This window comes from Protopterus annectens, chromosome 1.part2 (assembly GCF_019279795.1).
Source record: "Protopterus annectens isolate FY-2018-M chromosome 1.part2, PAN1.0, whole genome shotgun sequence".
NCBI lineage: Eukaryota > Metazoa > Chordata > Ceratodontiformes > Protopteridae > Protopterus > Protopterus annectens.
In genome coordinates this window covers 362,981,183-363,004,867 of record NC_056727.1, presented here as the reverse complement: position 1 = coordinate 363,004,867, position 23,685 = coordinate 362,981,183, and the positions used below count along the sequence as shown (strand labels likewise).

The 23,685-nt window shown below is 42.4% G+C and overlaps 1 protein-coding gene across 1 annotated transcript in view; it reads left to right on the top strand.

Moving 5' to 3' along the window:
• The window catches only part of TRMT6 (tRNA methyltransferase 6 non-catalytic subunit), a 742,618-nt gene that overhangs the window by 674,912 nt on the left and 44,021 nt on the right, over window positions 1-23,685 (top strand). Inside the window, exons 11-12 of the mRNA XM_044056438.1 lie at window positions 16,415-16,517; window positions 16,598-16,684. Of these exons, the coding sequence (XP_043912373.1) occupies window positions 16,415-16,517; window positions 16,598-16,684 (190 nt within the window). The remainder of the gene's footprint in view (window positions 1-16,414; window positions 16,518-16,597; window positions 16,685-23,685) is intronic.

Sequence of the window (23,685 nt, the reverse complement as noted above, 5' to 3'; positions counted from 1 at the left end):
ATCAGTAATTGGTTTTACATCTATGATTGTATATGAAATAATTACAAATGAGCTGCAGCTGCCATGTCACCTTTATGGTGAGTTGGTGCTGGAGCAAGTTTGTTTATATCTAATGAAAAAGAGATGAGGAGAGGGGGAGAGATTAGTGCAGCCACATAATGGAAGGAAACTGTATGTTATGAGCCATCTCTCATCCTTACTTAGGTTGTGGCATAACTCTTGTCAGATTGAAGTGAAAGCAGACAACTTTCCTTAAACAACCAAACATCACACATACGCAAACTAAAAGAAAAAGGTAGTGAAAGTAAATGTTAACACACAAAAAAGGCAGTCATCACAATGTAAACTGAAACCCTAGCCCTAACTCTAACTCGTACCTCTCAACTGTACCGAATTCCTCAGTATTTGCCAGCATTGAGGGCAAAATAATGAGATGCCACAAATTTCCCAAGTGGCCCCTTTAAATCTTGACCCCCCCCCATAAATGTAAGTTATGGACGACAGGGGTGTGGGTGATGACATCACTGCCTGTCAGACTCTCAGGCGGGACAATTTGAGCCAAAATTAGGGGCTTCCCCTGAAAAACAGAAACGCTTGTAAAGTATGCATTCACGCACAAATGCCTCTTTGGGAATGATGCTCAGAAGAAAACAAGTAAAATGTGAAGGTATGGAGAGTCGAGCTCCGGCCGCTCAGGATTACAGGATGTATCTAATTAGTTTTCAGTTTGCATGCATTTTCTGCTTAACATCTTGCTTTACCTGTCGGCATGCCGCATGATATTAGTTTTAGTTTGACTTGCTTAGGATCATAGGAGTTTACTAGGCTATCAACCCAGAGGTCATTTCAAGCCTAGCCATTTCATCCCAATGTAATATCATAGATACTCTAGTCAACACCCAGGATTATATTTAGTAGTTGGTAAAACATCTTATGCTTGTAAAAAACACTGAGGAAAATGGTAAGGGAATTTGGAGACATTCCTAAACAGTTTGTGTTTTTTAAAGTTACTATTGTAGAAACTGAATGGGGTTGCTAAAAATAGCAAGAAAACAGGAATTAATTTGCAGGGGGCTTTATGAAAGAAAGTGTGTGTAGGTTTATCACCTGTCCCACTTTGTGAGGGACAGTCCCTCTTTGGGCAGTTGTGTCCTGCAAAAAAAAAAAATCAAAAAAATAGCAAATGTCCTGAGATTTCAAGACAAAAATATTTCCTAAGTTTTCTTTAATAGTTGCATAAAACAGTTATTTTATATATGAAACTCCTGTATGTTATGTGAAGTAGCATAAGCAACTCAAATGTTACTAGAATAAGCTTTTATTTGTGCAAAAAAGTAAAGTTCTATACTTTGCACTGGCTGTGGGCATGTTTTGTCTTGGAAAATCGGACATTTCTACAGAAAATGTCCCACTTTGGGCATTTGAAAAGGTGGCAACACTGTGTGTGTGTGTGTGTGTGTGTGTGTGTGTGTGTGTGTGTGTGTGTGTGTGTGTGAGAGAGAGAGAGCTTGTGCGTGTGCCATTGAGCAAATGTGTAATCGTTCCCAGATGCATTTTAACATGGAGGCATGTATGTGAGTTAAGAAATGTGTGAGACTTAATTAAATTTTTGATAACATTATCAGTGTTCTAAATCCAGTCTTCCTCACTAACACCAGTACTACAAGTGTCACTTCAGAATTACTTGGTATGTCGCATATCTGATATAAAAAGCTGTTTGAAAAAAAAACAACTTTCCTGCAGAATGAGGATCTAGCGCAAGTAGTGCATTTAAAGTTTTTTTTTTTTTTTAAATGAAGAAAAGATTTTAAATTTTTTAGGTGCTGAGAAGAGAAGATGGCAGGCACTGGGACAGGAATAATGCCCTTTTGTTAACATCATCGGAGTCATACGCATCTCTAATATGAGAACCATTTGCGTGTGTTTCCTTATACAACAAAGAGCCAAGTGGCTCAAATTGTAATGCATTACCTAAGTGCAACAACTCACTGTAATGGAACAGGTAGGACGAACTTAGAGCTTAAAGAGTAAGTCCTACTTTTGCAGCCCAGCAGCTCAAGCTACCAGGCGTAAGGGCTACTGATTATCAACTTGTCAGTCTTAGCATAAAGAATGAGTGCTATTCAGCCCTGGTCACCTACAGAAATAAGAGAGTCCCCACCACTCTTCTCATGGTTGGAGCCCCTTACACCACAGCCCAAACTTGAATGATCACTTGCTTGTCTGTCTCTTGTGATATAGCTGATCCAATCAAACACCCCTTTGCATTGTTGTAACTCTCCTGAGAAACTGGACTTTCAAGTCTGTGCAGCTGAAGGTGTGTGAGGATCTGCTCAGCAGAATGCAGAACTCGAGCTACAGGTTGTTCTTTTTATTTTTTCAACTGGCTTTCGGTAGTCCAGCCAGTCAGGTTAGGCTGAAAGGAAATACCTACCCACCAGCTTTAAAGAAACACCAAAAATCAGTACCATTGGGGGTATGCCGCACTCTGATAACCAGGGGATAGACAACTCATTTGACAGATAAGCACGATGGAATTTTAAAATAAAATGCTGTAACTTCTACCAGTTGTAGTTTGGTATAGGTAAAGTTTGGCTCTTGACCATTTGCAAAAGTGTAAGGTAAGCACCTGGCCTCCTGCAAATACCAGTTACACAAGTGTCTGTCTTTCAAAAGGGCTGTAGCTAAAGTAGCTTTTTTCATTGGGTATCGTCAAGGAAACTGTCTTAGTTTGGCACCAAGAGTGCAGTTATGAAGTGAGCCAGTAAAAAAAAAGAGTTTGCAATGCATTAACCTGTCTGGGCAAAGGTTTCTGGCTTGCCACTCTTCAATGGCAGTGAGCATTCTTACTTCTTAGGACTACGGTTACAAAAAGTAAGCCGTTAATCTTTTTACTTCAGAATTGCACTTAAGCGCCTTCAGGATTAGTTTATAGTTTTTGAAAATATTATTATTATTTTGCGTTTTTGGACTGGTATCTGAATGGATCTGAATTAGTTTACTTATTTGTATCTGTAGCACAGATTTTTAGTGTGGTTTTGTAGTCGGTGTCACCCTGAATTTGGGTTCGGGCAGGTTTCGATCTACTTTACTTGCTTGCAAGTTAGTCTTAGCTTTGGTGTAGGATTTAGGATCCTTGTTATTGTGCTACACTGCAGTTCAAGCCAAGTGGGTGAATGGTCAGTTTATTCGGCTATTCTTGCTTGCTTGTTGGTGAAATGCCACTTATTCATACAGCAGTCAGTGTCATTTTTGCACACCGAATATATTGCCTTGTCAAAGGATATAATGCGAAGGCTGAGCGGAAGCCTGGAACAGGTCGGGCAGTGCCTTGGTAGTTGGAGGGTGTACCTTGTATGCACATGCATTAAGGCTGAGAGTGAATGGGCAATGTCTTGAGTTAGTGTTGTTTGTGTGTAACCATGTACAAGCAACACTTGCATTACTGGATGAAGCACTGTGGGTGGTACGGAGAGTATTTTTTGGAGAAAAACTGTACTTGCTGTTAGTTGTACTGAACGATCACCTCTCTGCAGTGAGATGGTGCAGGAGCATGGAGATGAATGTAGCATATGGAGTGAGGGGAATCAAAACTAGGTGTGAATTTGTGAAAAGAAATTATGCAGTTTTTTTAAAGACAAATTAGCAAATATTTTTCTTGCAACATATTGGGTCATTTGCTATAAAAATAAGATTTTGTAAGGTAGTCTAGCAGTTTTCCACATTTATTTAGAGAAAGGCAACTCCTAAAAGAAGCTGACTTGAATCCTTATTAATTCTAGTGCGATAGTGGTGTGAAGTGCCAATGTTGTGTTGCAACAATGTGAAAGTCTGACAGTACAAAAGAATCCTGGCAACTCATTTGAAATCTAAAAGGTTTGTCTATGATTTTTCCCTGGTTCTGCTGCCAAGGGGTTAATGGTTATATCTACCTATGTTACCAACCTTCTTGTGCTAGAGCAGCTTGAGGTGTTCAAATGAAGTGAGTGGACTGATTCAGAATGGGCAATTTCAGTAACAAGCTATAAGAAAGAAAGAAGCAGTGAAAGCATATGATTCAGGAGAGCATGTTTGCACTCATTTCATACCTCTCAACTGTCCAGATTTTTGATGTTCATCGTGTTACACTGCTGCAGTCATCACACTTGGGTTATATGCCGTCAGGTGGTCCCGCAGCTGGCCTGAGTTCCAAAGTCTTGGTCCGGCGTCTATTGTGGTTGCTTCTTCCCTGACGTCAGTGTGACAGGGGTATAAAAGAGGCAGCCGATGCCATGCCGCGCGTTGCCCGAAGCAGAAGCAGTTCGTAAGTGCCGGTCGGCCGACTCCTGAGATTTTCAAATCGAATTTCAGACCAAAGTCTTCAATAAAGCTAAGTACCCCATTGAGGAACCTTTTCTTGCCTCAGACCGATGTCAGAAAAAGTTAATAATTGCATTTCTTGTGGGAAGCAAATACCTCATAAGGATTTTCATTCTTATTGTATTCCTTGCCTAGGCCCAGACCACGACATCACAGGTTGTCGATTTTGTGCTAGGTTTAACAAACGAACTATTAAACGTCGGTTTGATTTCGCCCGACATTATTTTGGTAGAAAATGTAATTATACCATGCCGTCGGAGCAACCGACGACCAGGATGCATAAAAAGCACAAAGATAAGGACAGGCAGCCGAGACCCAAACCAGACACCGAGGCCGCTGCTAGGCCAGTCGCCGGTTCTCCGGTTTTCAGTGAGGCGCCCACGCAGCCCCTGACTACCACTGATTTAGAACCCCAGGCTGCATCCGACTCCCAAGTAGAGATTGCTGGGCCTCCAGAGCCTTCATCTTTAGGCCCTTCCGACTCCATGACTGAAGGGGATTCCGGTGTAGTTGAAAGGCCTTCAGTTGCTGAAGTTGTCTTCAGACCAATTACACGTACTATTAAATCCTATGCAAAGCTGAAAACTCCTTTAAAAGTAAGGAAGCTTGTACAGCAGTCTCCAGTACAAGGCCCCATGCCTAAGAAACAGATGTTTAAGATGGCTGAAGACTTAATTACCCTAATCAGGGGTTCCCATCCCCCTCCTGACAAAAGGCCTAGACAGGAGGAGGACTACGCTTCGTCTGACCAGGTTTCCATTTCCTCAGATTCTTCTGAGGAACCGGAATACTCATTTCCCCCTTATGAAGACTCTGATGCTGAAGAGTCTATTCCTTCAGCATCTCCCCCAGAAGACTACTCTTTTTGGGGAAGCTTTACATACCATGAGGGAACATTTCCACTGGGAAGGCCAGGATTACTCTGATTCTAAGAAAAGGCTCCGAGAGTTCCTTTTACTACCCCAGCACAGACCCCTTGCTATTCCACCTGTGTTAGACATTGTGGATGATGTTTATTCAGAATCTAGCCTTAACCCAAATTCATTACCTCCTGCACCAGCCAAACCAGACAGATACTACAGAGTCCCTGACTCTCACAAATTCCTATATAAAAGCCCTTTTGCTGACCCAGAAACCATTTCCCAGGGTCCCAAAAGGGTTAAGACCTCTTTTGCTAAAAATCCTGTACGCTCTGAAAGGGATTCTAGAGCACTAGACAGATGGGGAAAGAAAGTATATACCTCAGCTACTCTAGCTATGAGGGCCTTAAATTGCCAGTTTCACATGCTGAAATATCAACAATATTTGATGTCTCAATTAAAACAAAAAATGATCACACATACAGAGCAGCCTGATTACAAGGAAATGCAAGATTTGTTGCATGCAGCAGAACAAGTGGGAAAACATACTTTGCAATGTGGCTTTGATTCATTTGGAGCTTCTTGTAGAGCAGCAGTAACAGGGTCTGTCATTCGTAGGCATGCTTGTTTAAAAGAACAAACTTTACCTGATCATGTTAAAGCAAAGTTATTGGATGCACCTTTACAGCAGGATGTTTTATTTGGTGTGAAAGCAGAAGAGGTTTTAAAGAAAATGGAGGATAAGGCAAAATCTATGCAGACAGTCGAGGATTTTTTACAGGTTCAACCCCCTCGTTTCAGCAGAAATTGGCCAACCAAAACTGGTCCTTTCCAACTTCTGACAGACCACAGAGGGGCAAATACAGATGCCCAAGGGGCAGAGGACAGCCACAAGGCTCTTACAAGCCTCGACAATGGGGTGCCACAACCCAGAAAGGAGGAGAAGACAGGTCTCAAACTACCAGAAGACAATCACAATAACTTACCCCTCAGACTGCCAAGCAAATCCTTCTTGGCAGCTCCCTTGGGAGGAAAACTTGCACTTTTTGCAGGCAATTGGCACATCATCACAAAAGACAAATGGGTCCTAAATATTGTGTCTCAAGGATACAGGTTCCACTTTCACACTTTACCAAAGATAAAAGGAATGCCAAGCCTGCCACCAAATCAATGGGCAGAGGCTCAAAGACAAATTACAGCACTCATGGATATGAGAGCCATTCAACAGGTTCCTACACAGGAGCAAGGACAAGGATTTTACTCAAGACTCTTTCTGGTTCCCCGAAAGGACAAAGCCTGGAGACCCATTCTGGACCTTTCAATTCTAAACACATACCTGGAAGTACCCAAATTCAAGATGCTCACACTACAGCAACTTCTTCCCATGCTGGGCAAGAAGGCTTGGCTAGTAACGTTGGACCTCAAGGAGGCATACCTGCATGTCCCTATCAGCCAAAATTGCAGAAGATACATAGGTTCATAGGTTCATAGGTAGGTACTAGGCTATCGGCCCAAGGGCCTAAAGTAAGCCTAGCCAACAAGTTTCCCTGGCTTACGCCACCCAAGAAAGTTATTTTCCTGTGCCCCTGTCGAGCAGAGCCACAGAAGTGATCCTCCGGGTGTATTTCCTATTTCCCATCCACTTATCAAGATTTTTCTTGAAGAGTGCTAATGAGGAACTTTGCTTGACATAGACGGATAGCTTGTTCCAGAGTATGGGAAGTCTCTAGGACAGGAATCTATCCCTCCAGCATGTCCCATTTATTGTGGTGACAAGGGTTAGGTCCCTAGAGCATGTAGCTCGGAGAGATTGGGATTTCTTTAGGTGTAGCATGTCCAACAGTTCTGGGTTTGACATAGCTTTATGTTAGGCAGAGATCACCTTGGAGTAGGCGATATGCTACAGAGTAAAGCTGGTGTTTTTTGAGACGGTGAGTGTAGGGCATCTGTTTGAAGCCAGTAATCCTCTTTGTGAGGTACTTCTGTGGCCTTTCCAGCTGCTGCAGATGTCTTGTGAGGTACATTCCAAAAGGGGCATTGTACTCTATAATGGGTCTAATGAGTGTCGAGTAGAGGGGAACAATGACTTCTTTTTTCCTAGATGAGAACCCTTTTGTGATGAGGTGTGCCACGCAGAAGGATTTCCTGACTACTGTGGTGATGTAATTATCAAAGGAGAGACTACTGTCCACCTGGATCCCCAGGTCTCATCACACATTCGGCATTAAGTAGACAGCTGCCTATATGGTAGTTCATAGGTAGAGAGTTTTTACCAAAAAGGGGATGACAAAGCACTTTTTGGCATTGAGCTTGAGGCTATGGCTCTGACACCAGGCATCTGTCTCAGTGAGGCCCTTCTGTAGGATGTCCACATCATTTGGGGACTCAACTATGGCTCCTAGTTTGCAGTCATCTGCAAAGTTTGTTAGCCAAAGGCATTCTGTGTTAGTGCTTCAGTCATAACTCTATTGTCCATCTGCATGGGTGTCATGAAGTTCGCCACTTCTGTCTTAAGAGGCATGAAGTTGGCTTTGGAGAAATTTTACCGTGATTTCCTTAATGGATGGTGGGGGAGGGATGTGGATATCTAGGGTGATTAGCTTATGGTCGGATCTGACAAACAAGGAGTGGACTTCAGGTGTGGAACACCAGTCACTCATGGTTGTAATGACTATGTCTAGGATTCTGTTGCCCCTGGTGGGGGTGTGAATAAGTTGATCCAGGGCATTGGAATTTATGAATTCCAGAAAGCATGGAGTGAAGGAGTTGGTAAATGAGTAGTTTTCCCAGTTAATGTTGGGGTAGTTGAAATCGCTCATTATTAGGATGTTTGGTTGAACTCTAATATTTTCCAGTATATCAAGAAAAGAGGAGTGGGAATCCTGGGGCATGGTGGGGGATGTGTAGCAAGCTACAATTTGGACTGCAATTTTGCCCAGAGTTAGTTGCACTTGGATAACCTCGGATGCCTTATGCTGAGCAACTAGCCTGGAGGTGTGGATATCCTTAATGAATGTGGACACACCTCCGTCTTTGGTGTTCCGGTCCAGGTTAGGTGGCCGAAAACTGTGGTATAAGTTATAGCCTGGTAATGCAGGGGTGCTCTCTGGAGCACAGATATCGATGTTCTCCATTTTAAGGAGTGCCTCGAGAGAGTACATTTTGAGATTTAGACTTCTTGCATATTTGTCATTTGAACCTTGCGTAAAAAAGGCACTATAGGGGCAGCAAAAGCCTTAGCAAGTATCCGGAATCCAAGGGGCTACAGATGCAGGCCATCTCTGGCAAAGCATAGTGGTCTGTCGACCATGTCATCCCAGGCAGACAGATATTGGATTCCCCTTATATTGACACCAAAAGCTTAGCCAATTGTTGAAGTCATTCATTTTGTCCTTGGACTGCGGTATCATTCTGGGTGGTGGCAGGATGCTACTCAGGGCTAGGGTCATACCTGCCTGGGCTACAAGATTGGAGAGATCTTCCATGTCTCTTTCCATGTAGTCCAGGGAGGTATGTCTCACGTCATTCACACCAACATGGACAATGACACAGTCATATTTGTACTTGTTGTGGAGTGACCTGAGTGCGTGGGTTATGTGGCAGATCCTGGGACCTGACAGGCAGCTGACCGTAACCTTCTCCTTGTTTAGCCTGGTGAGTAGGAGATCCATGTGCCTGACTATAGAGTCACCTATGACTATAGTGTGTTGGGTACGTTGTTTTGCCTTATGGGCTGTGGTTGAGTGGCACACTGAGTCTGTGGGGTATGTGTCATTTGGGTTGTGTTGGGGGGTGGAGGTTGCTTGCGTTTCTGTTTTGGAGGTCCCTGTTGCTTGAGCAGATTATCATTGAGTGCCTCCATAAATGTTTTTGCGTTTCTATGTGTGGATTTTGGTGGTGTAGGTTTAGTGGGACTATGTGAGGAGGGTGGTGTGATGCAAGTGTTTACCTTCTCCTCTTGACTGTCAAGTTCAGTCTTGGTTGGATAAGTGCATCGCTCATAGGTTGTGGTCTTGGGTAAGTAGGAGTAGAGAGGGTTGTCTGTGTACATGAGGCAATTACTACACTGCCCCAAGATGCCCAAATTCATCAGATAGACAGGAGAGAACACTGAAAGCCGACCCTTGGACATGCCTGAATAAAAAAATACTTTCCTCTAGACAAGTGAGGAAAGTGAATATAAGAGCTGTTTTTCTCTAAGCAAGTGAGGAAAGTAAGTACAAAAACGGTTTTACTCTAGGTAAAGAGGAAGGATGAGTGCTGGAAGTAATTTGTAGCTTATTTAGTGCTAACAACAAGTTCTGAACAAGTGCTGAGCATGAATAAGCAAATTCAGGTGCTAAAACTAAGAATCTGTACCTGGATCTTGTGGTAGATAAGCTACCTAGTGCTTATCACCCCACTGATAAGCTAGAATGCTTCCCTCCAACACAAAAAGGCTTGGAAGGCTCAGAAGCTTACAAACAGTCCTGGATACAGCAAATCTGTATCTGGACTAGACTAGTTAAAAGAAAGGTGGGAAACAAGCGCAAATGTGGGCTTTTAAACCAGAAAGTTGAAAGAGATGGAAAAACTGCCCAAACGGCCAATAAACTACAATTTCTGGGCCAGAAACCACTCTTGTGGTAGATATGCTACCTAGTGCTTACCACTCCCACTGATAAGCTAGAAGGTTTCCCTCCAACACAGAAAGGCTTGGGGGGGGGGGGTTCAGAAGCTTACAAGCAGTCCTGGATACAGCAAATCTGTGTCTGGGCTAGACTAGTTACAGAAAAGGCAGGAAACAAGCTTAAAAAAATTCCCTTCTCCACAATCTGCTAGTGAGAAGGTTCTTCACACCTTGGATTTACATAGACAACTCCAATATTATTTGGATAAAACTAAAGCAATTTGTAAATTTGAGCAGCTTTTTGTTTCAGTTCATCCTAGCTCTTTAGGTTTGGCTGTTTCCAAACAAACCATTTCTTCTTTGATACCTAAAGCCTATTCTTTTTGTTATTCCTTTCATGGGAAAAGCATTCCTTCTTCTGCTAACGCTCATTCTACCAGAGCTGTGGCTTCTTCTGGTACTTTTTTCAAGGGTTTGGATACAAATTCTCTTCTTGAGGCAGACACCTAGACTTCTGTACATACCTTTACCAAGCACAAGTCAAATGTCATTTCTAGGGCTAGAGCTGTTTTTTCCAGGGCTATCCTACATGGTTTTCTTGATGGCCCTTGATGGTACTTTCTCCTCTCATCTTTCATCCTGAGCTCTTATACTCTCCCTATTGTTAAAAATACTGCAGACATGGAAGGATATAGTAAAGTTGTGTACAATCTTATCATAACAGTAGATGCCCTATTCACTGTTGCAGTATTTGCTTGCTCCCTCCTCCCTGTTCCTCTTCTCCTTCTGGATGTACCTGTTACCTCTTTATATCCTTAGACTGTCATTCCTACTGGGGCTTTTCAGTTCGGAGGATGGTACGCCCGTATGTCAACTTTATGCCCTACGCCACATGCAGGGAACATAAGTGTGATGTACGATGTACCTATTACAACCTACAGGCTTTGGTAAACTGGCCTGACATCAGGCTGCCCTTGGCAGGGGATCCCTGTTGTAAAATAATACTGCCAACAGTGATATGGAAGGACATCGAAGGGGAATCCAGTAAAAATGGATCCTGGTGAAGATGAAGACACGACAGAAAATCTCTTGCATATACATGATTTTCTGGTAGTGGGTTTCCTGTAGGACCCTAAGCATATACTCAGAAAACTGGTCACTATCACCCAAAATGTCAGTTGAAAAGTGGGTAGGTGAGGGAAAAGGAGAGATCCACTGTTCTGTGTGAGAAGATCCATGTGATGAGGTAATTTGCGATTGCCCCTGGCTAGATAGATTAACAGGGGAATACACTATTGTCTGGGCCAAAAGCAATCTCAACAAGATTTTTGGAGAGTCTTCCTTGATCCTGTAAAGGATCTTGGGAAGATGATGAAGGGGAGGAAAGGCATACAGGAACATTCCCTTTCAAAACAGAGACATGGCATCCACTTTCCAAGCCAAAGGACTTGGGACTCTGGAACAGAACTAAGAGAGCTGTCAGTTGAGAGGGGAGGCAAAAAGATCCACTTGAGGAATTCCCCATTGATGAACTACATCCAGAAACACATCTCTATGAAGTATCCATTCATGAGGCTGCATCCTGGACCTGCTAAGAGAATCTCCCACAAGATTGAACTCTGTGAAGGTATTTAGACTGCCTGTAGGGTGACCCGATTTATAGCAGGTTCAACTCATTACCAATTCTCTGCACTGCCCTTTGGCTTATCTACTGCGCCCAGGGTCTTCACAAAATGCCTGGCACCAGTAATTGCATACTGCAGACAAAGAGAAATTCAAATATATCCATACCTGGATGACTGCCTTATTCAAGCAGAAAGCGAGGACATTCTTTTAAAACATCTGGCGTTTGTAAAAAACCTACTAAGTTGCCTAGGGTACACAGTAAATGAAAAAAAGTCAAAACTAGTGCCCTCACAAGACATAATATTCCTGGGTGCCAGCTTAAATACAATGGCCCAGATGGCTTATCTCATGCCAGACAAGCAAGGACAACTGACTCAATACTTCAAAATGATGGCAACAAAGACCCAACTCCCTGCAAGAAAAATTCTGCAGGCCTTAGGATTCATGGCATCTTGCATACTACTAATTCCATATGCCAAGCTACATATGAGGAAATTACAATGGTACCTGAAAAGCGTATGGACTCAACACAGCCACTGCTTGGAAACAATAATACCACTCATTCCCTGCCTTCAACAGGAGTTTCTATTGTGGGCTCAGGCATGTCACCTCAACAAGGGTCAGCCTTTCACCTTACCCACAGCCAGGCAAACAATAACAGCAGATGTATCGGATTACGCCTGGGGAGCACACATGGCAGGACAGTGTATTCAGGGCAAGTGGTCTGCAGATCAAATGCATCTCCACATCAATCAAAAAGAGATGCTAGCTGTACAAAATGCCCTAACAGCTTTCAAGGACCTCCTACATCCAGGACAACTTCTAATAAAGACGGACATCACCACAGTGATGTGGTACATAAACAAACAAGGGGGCACACATTCCTACCCCCTATGCAGGCAAGCAATGACCTTGTGGAACACAGCACTGACCTACCAAGTTCAACTACAAGCACAATTCCTGCCAGGAAAGAAAAATACATTGGCAGACGAACTAAGCAGAAATATAATGGATCCTCACGAGTGGAAACTAGATCCACAAGTATTCACAATGATAACTCAAAAATGGGGGAGCCCAGACATAGATCTGTTTGCCTCCCCCCAAAACTACCAACTACGGAAATTTTGCACAAGGACATACCACACACTAGCTTGGAAAGTGGACACCCTCTCATTCAGTTGGAAAACATTAACAGTGTATGCCTTTCCTCCACTGCCTCTTCTGGCAAAGGTGCTGCTGAAAGCCAGATTAGAGAGGCCACAAATGATACTCATTGCTCCAGACTGGCCACACCAACACTGGTATCCAGTATTAAGGAACATGGCTCAAGGCCCACCATGGATTTTACCTCAAATTCCTCACCTGCTGACTCAGCAAAACAATCGGATTCCACACAGCCAGCTCAAGACTTTAAATCTGGCTGCATGGCAGGTTACCTAAACAACCAGTCAACACTTCTCTCTAAAGCTGTTATGGATGTCATTGTGGAGGCCAGGAGACCCAGCACCAGGAAAACCTACTCAGAAAAATGGAAAAGATTCTGCGCCTGGAACCAGGCTAAAGGCCAAAATCCTCTTGTCCCAAATATTCCTCAGATTCTGCAATATTTAACTGAGATGTTGCACAAAGGCCTTTCCTTTTATCTATTGAGATCCACGCTTCAGCTGTTTCAGCACGGATCCTCCTATATTTTCACATCCATTACTAAGACAGTACCTCAGAGGAGCTAAGAACATAAGACTGCCCCGGAGAGCACCACACCAACTTGGGACCTCAATTTTGTTTTGGAAAAATTGACACTACCGCCCTTCGAACCAGCTTTTACAGCCAATTTACAATTTTTATCATGCAAAACTGCCCTGCTGCTAGCAATAATTTCAGCACGAAGAGTCTCAGAGCTACAGGCCCTAATGGCAGTGGAGCCTTCATCATTTTTCATCAAGACAGAGTCTCTTTACGAACTAACCCTTCCTTTATGCCAAAGGTGGTATCCAGTGTGGCTCTAAACCAAACCATTCATTTACCCACCTTTTATCCAAACTCCCAGAATAAAGGGGAAAGGCTCCTACATTCTTTGGACATTCACAAGCAATTACGTTTCTACTTGGATAAAACTAAGGCTTTCAGAAAATCTGACCAACTCTTTGTATCCTATGCTGCAGGATCACAAGGAAAGACTATCTCAAAACAGACCATTTCAAAATGGGTAGGACATTGTATCCATTTCTGCTACACATACCATGGGAAACCTGTACCTGGTAACATTAGGCCCCATTCCACCAGGGCTACAGCAACATCAGCAGCCTTCCTCAGAGGGGTACCAACCAAGGTTAGTTTGGAGGCTGCAACTTGGAGTTCAGTGCACACCTTCACCAAGCACTACCACTTACCTCTATACTCAAACACCAGAGCTGGCTTTGCCACTGCAGTTCTGCAGGGGCCTACTAGCTTCTCCAAACCCTGTTTAGTACCAACCACCCAGCCTTAGCTTTGGGATTCAACCCAAGTGTGATGACTGCAGCAGTGTAACACGATGAACATAGTACAGTTTTGTACCTACCATAAATGTAGATGTTTGAGTGTTCACACTGCTGCAGTCCAGGTTACCCTCCCACCATCCCCTCTTCTTACCTGGGTTTTATCTATACCTCCCTTTTTATACAATCTATATGATGTATTTCTATATGGTGTATTTGCTTACAGCTGTAGCTATTGTTTCTACTTATGTATTTTACTTAGGACTATGTATTGCCTTCCTATTTGTGGGCACTTGACATCTGGGGTAAGAAAAATTGTAGAAAATGGTGTCGGCTGCCTCTTTTATACCCCTGTCGCACTGACGTCAGGGAAGAAGCGACCGCAACCGACGCCGGACCAAGACTTTGGAAATCAGGCCTGCTGCGGGACCGCTTGACAGCAGATAACCCAAGTGTGATGACTGCAGCAGTGTGAACACTCGAACATCTACATTTATGGTAGGTACAAAACTGTACTTTTCATATTTTTGGTCCATTTCTCATAAATTGTGTTTTTCTGGCAAACCATTAGAAAATCATTGAGGATTGAAGTCAGAAAAATGACAGACATTTGAGTTTCAGACTTCATACCCTTCAGAAAATTCATGCTAGTGCAATACCTGTTTATCAACTTTCTAAGTTTTTATAAGAACAATATTTAAAATCGTTCCTATTTTTGAGCCTCTGCTGCAACAGATTGAGAGGTATGTTCTGGTTATATTTTGTGTTTAATATTTTGTCTGTTCTTCGATTAGCGTTTAAATGTTGGTATCCCATAATTCCATTGGAGTGGGTGGGGTTACATAATTATGTATGCAAATTGTTAATTCGCATACAGATTTGTGCCTATTTTTCATGGGCCTTTGTCCAGATTGTTTCCAGGTTGAGAGGTATGCTGTCACCTACCAGTAGCAGAAGCATCTTAGCAGTACAATAAAGAGAAAATCAAAGCAAAGTGGAAAAGTTAAACAATAGAAAAAAAGTCCAATATGTGTATGTGAACATGCAACAATTAAAGAACTCAAATGCCATTGTATTCAGTAAAATACTGTACTTAAAATGTAGCGCAAGACACTTTTGGTAAATTAAAAGTACAAAAATTATTACTCTGTAACTAAATCAATACCACATTATTTTAACTAAATTAACAGTACTGAAGAGAAAACTAAACAGTGGTCTGTTTTCATACTGAAGTGTATGTACACACACACACACACACACACACACACACACACACACACACACACACACACTGTACTCCAATTAAAAACTGCTGATAATTTAACCGTTATGTAGCAGCCATAATAGATGGCCATGGTGTGGGTAATGTATGAATGAACGCATTACTGCTGTGCTTGATCACTCAGGCTTCAAACCTGCAATCAAACCCCAGCAGCTGCAAGTATATTCAAGTAATACCCCACACCCACACCAAATTCATGACCATCTGGGATACTTATTTTAAGGGTCTGAGTATTGTCATATTCAATTTCTGACAGAATGAGTGAAATACATTTTTTTTCAGGGAGAGACTGTGTGATTTCAAGGTTACACTGATGTAGGGGGAAGGAGGCGGAATCTCCACAAGCTGAGTTTTGATGAACTCCCTCTATTTTTTTTTTTGTCACTATGCTATGTACATTTTTTTGGATGTTTTTTTTTTTGCAATTGATTCTGAAGGGTCCTGTGGTAGTTGAATGTCATTATGGCGAGCCTTTGCTTCATTTGCATTTATACTTTGTTATTGGTATGTATTTTGGTGCCTGCCCTTATGTAGTGTTTAACTAATGTTGCATTAAATTAATTTACTAGCAGTTTTAATAGCTCCACAGTTTTCAGCCTATGAGTTGACACAGAAAATATTGTTTTTAATTTGTGGGATTGTCCTCAATAACAACCCATTTTTTTCTTTGTTTTTTGAAAATCATTGCACTCTGACAAGTTGTTTGATTCATTTTATGTCAAATTCCCTTTCCCAATGACAACTGTAAATGATTGCAGTTGTAAATGTCTAGACACTATGCATGTCCAAAGCAGTCCTGCATAACCTTTAAATTTTTAATTTCCTTTGCCTTATGGGAGAGACTGTTTGCTTTCATCTTTGGCTGGCTGACTCAGCTGCACATACAATGCTGTATCTGGTATAGTCCTTTTTGGTGTAGTTGCCCTTAACTAATTATCCTGCACCCTAAAGTTCTCAAGTACTGCTCAAGATGCTACCTGCAGCTGACTTTTCCAAAGATGGTACTTGGGTACAAGGTGATTATTGCAGCAGTAGATCTTAAAAGGGAAATCTTATGTGGTCCGTGGTCTGTACTCCTCATGCCTCCCAGTGAGACATGTTTTCTTAATCTCTCATTATCCTACTACACCTAGCTTTTCAGTCAAGTTTGCCTCGTGTCCCAGGAAGTTGTAATAATTGTGTTAACCTTGAACTTTTATAGGCTGATCATCGCTTGTAGGTTTCATCCGTGCCAGTTGCTCCTTTCATTAGTGGAATTTCTTGCGCCATCTAGACCATTTGTTGTGTACTGCCTTTACAAAGAGGTAAGATTTGCTCTGAATTTCTCTTAAAAACTATATTAACATAGTTACAGTAACTGATTTACATGTTTTTCTCTTTGCAGCCATTGTTGGAATGTTATACTATGTTGCGAGAAAGAGGTGGTGTTGTCAGTCTTAGAGTTTCTGAAACTTGGCTGCGGCATTATCAGGTAAGTTGCACAATATGTAGTTTCTGTAGAGTGACTCTGACATCAAAGGTCAGATTCCTCACAGTGTATGCATTATCATTTTGCAAGGCCTTGTAATAGTGTCACAAAGCATTGCTTATTGACTAGAATCTTATTTGACTCCCTGCATCTAACTCTTTCTTCCTTCCTAGCTTCCCCTTGTAACCTCACTTTCCAAAGAGACAGTTTAAACATCCTGCTTCTTGAAGAATTTTCTACTTTTTAAAATACATTTCTTTATGAAATTCTGAATTTCTTAATTTAATTCGTTCTCAGTATGCTTTGACAGCTATGATTTGACAAATTGGAAAAAAAAAATCCTAACAGATTTCATGGACTGTATCTGGTGTATTATATTTTGGTAACATGTGATCTGAGATGAGTAGGTCTATCCTCATTATTAGTAGCTGTAAAATTGCAGGATTCTGTGAGGGTTCTAGATGCTCTGAAGTGTATTTTAACTCCTTACTTTGTTTTTCCCCATATCCTTTCAGCACGCCTAACTGACCAGGACTGCATTATGATAACCAACTTATGCTGGGTGTCTGGGGATGCTGAGCATCCTGAAGCCATGGGGTTACAGATGCTGTGAGGTATTGTAGAGTTTTTCCATCATTTGACCCAATTGTAGCCTGAACAAAAATCATCCATACAGAAAATAAATTCAGTATTACTTTTATTTCAAGGAAGAAACAAATTGTGTCCAGGTTTTATTGCTTAAACCTGACCAAACAACAGTTCACAATAAACCGAGAAGGCAAGTGCTTGTGAGGATGCATATATCATGTCTGGGAATAGTACATGCCTCCCTACCCCCCCCCAAAAAAAAAAGTAGGGAGTCCCTTTCTGTTTATTCCCACTGGATTAAATTGGGATGAAAATTAAGACATAAATACCCACGGTCATATATTTCAAGCTGCCACTGCCATATGTATATATAGCATACCCCCTCACCCCCTGTCCCTAAAAGCCAAGTTCTATTTACCCTTCTGATGCCAGCCTGGGACAGAACTTTATAAAAAATATAGCATAACATATTTATTGCCAGACATATAGAAATGGCATATTTCGTTACTTTTCCCTCAAAAGATAGCTACCTGTGTATGCATCAGATGTTTGATTTTGAGGAAAATGAAAAAAAAATACAGTAATGTAGCCAATGTTGTCTACATTCATCTGATTCAGCATATATGGATGATTTTATAATTGATCTGATCTGATCAAACCTTGGCGCCTTATACCAGGTATTGGATCTGATTTACCTTGAATCTAATTTGCCACCTGTTGGACCAGACATGTTTTCTGAGAACTGCGATCACTTTCATGATAAGTGATAGCTATTTTTTTATTCAGTTCTTTCTCCTCCCTCTAGGATAGTTGTTAGTTTTCCTTGTCGTCTAAAAATTAGTATATTTAGATACAGAGTTTTAGCTCCTTTAGATATATATTTTTCAAGTGTGCAATGATAGAACTTTCTAGTAATATATAGTTACTTTCATATAGATCTTATTAGGTAAATAAGATAATTCGTATAGTTTTCTTTTGTGTGTGTGTGTGTGTGTGTGTGTGTGTGTGTGTGTGTGTGTGTGTGTGTGTGTGTGTGTGTATATATATATATATATATATATATATATATATATATATATATGTATATATATATATATATATATTTTTTTTAATAACATTCAGATTCGTTGTTGCTTTAAAGTTTTTCTCAGTGTGAAAATGTTATTCTTATGTCTGAAAAGTCCACTGGTTTCAAAAAGTGTTCAGCCTCTGTACACAAGATACCCTCAAGACCCGAATTCCCTTTGTGTTCATTGCAGAAGTTCTTGCCACTTAAAGGATAGTTGCATTGTCTGTGCTACCTTTGGCACCAGAGCACTTCAAGGCAGAAGGGAGAAACTTGTTCTTAAGGGCCTACTTCCCTTTCACACAGGTTCCAGAATGTCCACTGAATCTAAGGTACCTTCCACCTCTCCTCTTTCAGACAAAAAAGAAGGAAAAGAGAAAGACCTGAAGAAAGAGTGAGATCTAAAGAGAAACACAGAGAAAAATGAATTCAGAAGAGAACAGAAGAAAGAGCAGAAAAGCCAAAGAAAATCTCTCTCTATCCAAGCAGTATTCCAGGTCTGGCACCCAAGTTGTTGAGGCAGTCAGACAAAACTGCAACCATGATCCAAACTCCCTCCCCAAAACCTTTTTCTCCAGGGGCAGTCAGCCCCAGACTTCATTCACCAGTACTTCAAAAGCTACCATCAAGAACTGTGTGTCTGTAGCTTCTTCGGGTCTGGTCGATCCTCCAGAAGTTTAACTGAGATTGACGTAGACTATATGATGAAATTCCTGAGAACATGGATTCATCTGGGGTTCTCCTGGCCCCATCCCCCAGGAGAGGGCCAGGAATGGGCTCTTCTACCCTTTTCCAATGCAGTTTTCCTTTCTGGAGCAGATGTTTATGGGTCCAAACCCCTCTACCACACAAGCATCGAATCTAATAGTCCTGAAGACTTTGGCTTCAACATCTACTCCTATTTTCTTTACACTGGTGCCTCTGGTTCAGGAAGAGTCCCAGAGCATGACTGTCAGAGTCATCGTTCTGATGGTGGAGTTGACTGAAGTTTTTAAAGCTGTTTTTCCCCCTCAGTGCTTTGGCCTTAGATATCTTGGCTCAAAGATCCTCCTCAGAGCCAACCTCTCTTGGAGTCCGGAAACCTACTGACTTTGCTGATAGGGATAGTTTTTCCTCAGCTCCATTAGCTGAGTCTACTTTCATGGTTGTGGAGAGGGCTTTGGCTGGACCAAGTTGACTGGTGTGTGCACAGAATTCAGATCCATCCCACCTCCCAGTGGGTCTAGTGCCTCCTTCCGGTCATTGATTTCAACAAGGACATGTAGACCCAATCAGCTTTGAGACAGCTCGACATTCAAGCTCCCCTTCTGATTCTAAGATGTCTCCATTAGAGCCCCTGAGGCATGTTCCCAGGAAAAGGACATGTGAACGGAAACATATAGACCCCTGTCCCGAGTCAGTCACCAAAGACATTTACTTGGATGATGGAGAAGGTCCCCCCCCGGCGTCTTCTTTGGGGATATTCTGGAACTGATGAAACGGAGGGGAGGATGATCCACAGAAACTCCTTCTGATTAGTCTCTGTTTCTTGAAGCTTTTGGGTCTGGCTCATCGATGTTCTGGGTACCCACTTCCTGTTTCCTTAATAGATGTCATTGCTCATAAGGCTTGGAAGGAACCTGATGTGGCAGAGCCTACCCAAAACAAAAAGACTGGACAAGATTTTAATTGTGCCAAAGAATAGGAAACATTGGTCTAAGAGCACCCTTTGGATGCTGTGGTGGTAGCAGCAGCTACAAAGAAGGAACTATCTAAAGAAAGTTCCCCTGTCCATCCCCTTAAGGGAGTCAGGGAAGTTGGACAGACTAGGGAAATGGATATATGCTTCAGTGACCTTTGCACTTCGAGAGCTGAACTATCTAGCACACCTGACATATTTCCAAAAAAACTTGATCAAGGAGCTTTCAGAGTCTGTTTCGGATAGCTTACCCTTGGATATCTAAAAGACTATGGTCACCTAGATGTTTACCCTGCAATCTTCCTCAAATGTGGCCATGAGGCTGCTGTCTAATGCAGCTGATGGCACATCAAGGGTAGCCAGCACACGTATTGCATGCAACACAATGCCTGGTTGCGGCTGTTCGATTTCACAGAAAGCTTCAAAATGTCTTTAATCAGTGCCCCCCGTGATGGTTCCACCTTGTTTGGACCTAATGTAAATTAAATGCTTAGCAGGAGCAAACAGGATGGGTAAGGCTTTGTCTGCCATAGGAATCCATTTTTCTGCTCCTCAGAGATCCTTTCTAAGAGTCAAAATGGAGGCAGAAAGCTGTGGTTCAAAATGTCACAAGGTTTTTACCAGGGCATCCTTGGGTGTAGACCTCCCTGCGGCAGAGGCGATTCAAATGGATGCCACCCAAGAGAAAAAAACAGCAAGGTCAGGATTTCCATGGGCCCTTCACTGAGAGAAACCTTCCCAGCATCCCTGAACACTTTCCCAACTACTGCAATCTATAGGCAGTTGGGCAATACTTTTTCTTATACCCTTTGGCTTGCCAAACTATAACTTCCGATTCATGCACATTAAGGGTTACCACCAAAGGCTATACAATACCCTTTTTGACTTCCCCAAAGAAAGGATTAAAGATTCCTCAGTATGCCATCCAATTAGTTGGAATCCGCAGCAAGAGAAGTATCAAAGTTAACAGACAAAAGTCTTCCAGTCAGTCCCCACCCCACAGACCATTTAGGATATGGAGTTGTTCCAGATTCTTTTTAGTTCCAGAAACACAGGGGACCTCAGACCAGTATTGGATCTCAGCAACCTAAATCAGTACGGCAAACAAAATTCTGGATGGTGACAGTGCAGCCCATTCTACCTCTATTGAGGAAGGATGATTGGATGTGGTCATGTGATCTCTAGGATGCCTATTATATTAAGATCCAGAAGCAATCCAGAGATTTCTTCATTTCCATCTGGGAGCCAGTCACTACCATTCAGTCTCACTACAGCACCCCCCCCCCCCCAGGTTTTCTTCAAGATTACAGCTGTAGTAACAGCTAACCTCTGGCTGCAAGGGATCCATGTCTTCCTGTGTTTGAATGATTGGCTCCTAACTACTACCTCCAGGGATCTACTTTTGCAACACCATTCATTCCTTCTCAATCTTGCAAACCAGTGTTGAAAATTTCAATCAACTACAAGAAGAGCAAATTACTGCCAATGCAGAACATAGAATTTATTGGTAGCCAGGTAGACACCATCCAACAGATTGTAAAACTCCCCATAGCAAGAGTTAAATTGATGATGTTGCTTTTCAAGTGATGCAACACCCTTGACCACAGGCAAGACTCATTCTCTGTCTCTTAGAGCTGATGGTCTCTTCTATTATATTACACTGGTTTAATTAGCAAGATATCACTTGACAGTGGACATTAGCAGTACAGTGGTCACATAGATTTCACCCCTTCACACCAGAATTCAACTTAGGTATGCAGGAATCACAAACTGTTGAGCCCATCCCTGGCAGTAGTGTAGGACAGATCAGGGCCACAATTACTGTGGACATCTCCCTTTTAGGGTAGAGAAGCATTTCAAAAGGAAGACAGTCCAAGGGATGTGGTCATCAGAGGCCAAACTTCACATTAATGTCTTGAACATGATAGCGGTTCTCCTAGTGTTGCAGGCCTTTCAGTACCTCCTTTTCAAGGATGTGATTTTTGTTCAGACAGACAATATGTCAGTAGTCTGGTACATCAACAAACAAGGTGAACACATTCATATCCTCTTTGCCGAGAAGCTGTGTGAGTTTGGCAGTGGGCAATGTCTTCAGACTGCTTTCTGGTAGCAATGCACATTTCTGGATGCCCAGTATAGCAGCAGTCAGGTTGAGCATAACTGACCTATTGTCTCATGAGAGGGCTCTTAAATAAACAATGGCAACAGAAATTTTCAACCTCTGGGACCAACCTTGCTGTGACTTGTTTGCTTCTTACCTCAAGAACAAATGCAGCAGTTTTTTCGCACTCATCCTTCTATAGTGGAAGTAGCCAAGAGGTGCTGTGTTCCATTTTGGCCCCAAGGTTTCCTTTATGCCTATCCACCAATTCCTCTTAATTTGTTTAAGGTTAGGGGAAATTTGGCCAGAGCATCAGGGAACTTCTGCTTCTTGTCACTGTTGTTTATGGGACGGGTTTTGCAGGAGCACTTCCTGATGTTCTTCGTGTTTCACTGTTGTAGTCATTACATTTGGGTTATCTGCTTGCAGATAGACCTCAGTCGGCCTGATTATCAAAGTCTTGGGTCCTGCGTCAGTTGCTGTCTCATCTTCCATGACGTCATGTAGTCAAGGGTATAAAGCATGCAGCTGACGCCATTACATCCATCTTTCTTGCCGTGTGGTGCCCAAAGCAGAAGCAGTTTGCAAGTGCTGGTCAGCCGACTCCTGAAATTTTCATTTTCGAGTTTCAGATCTGAAGTCTTCAACTAAGCTAAGTACCCCATTGGGGATCCTTTTTCTTGCTCTAAACCGATGTCAGTAAAAGTTAACAATTGTATTTCTTGTGGAAAGCAAATACCTCAAAGATTTTCATTCATTCTACATTCCTTGCTTAGGCCCAGACCACAACGTACCTCGCTGTCGGTTTTGTGCCTTATTCAATCCTCGAACTATTCGCCGCCGGTTCATTTTCACATCTATATATTTTGGTACTCAGTTCAATTATCCAGAAATGGCTTTGGTAAGCCAGCCGACTACTGACATTCTGAAAAAACGCAACGATAAAGACAGAGACAGACCGCATAGGTCCAAAGCTGCCGACGATGCTTCACCTAAGCTAGTCACCAGTTTGCCGTTACTCAGTGAGGCGCTTTCACAGCCCCTGATACCCGCTACTTCAGATTGCAGGTCTCTACTGAGACCCATTCGGAGTCCAGTATGCCACGAGATGCTTCTTCGACTGTGGAACCTGCGGTTGTCTCTACCTTGGATGGGTCCGGAGCCGCTGTGCAGAGGCACCGGCTTCTGAGGGTGTATTCAGGCCTACTGACTTGCATATTAAACTGATGCCATCTTCTTCAAGGCCTAAAACTCGATCCACGCCAATAAAAAACGAGGCCCAGACCGCATGGTCAGGCTCCTATGCCTAAAAAACAAATGATAAGAATGGCTGAAGACCTTATTACTCTAATCAGGGGAAGCCACCCTTCTCCCTCTACGAGACCTAGAACTGATTTTCCTTCTGATTCCTCTGATCAGGATTCTGAAATTTCTGTTTTCTCTGATGATCAGGAGTTGACCTTATCTACCTATGAGGATTCTGATGCAGAGAACTCCATTCCCTCTACTTCCACTCCAGAGGATTTCTCTTTTGGTGAAACTTTACATGCTCTTAGGGAGCATTTCTGCTG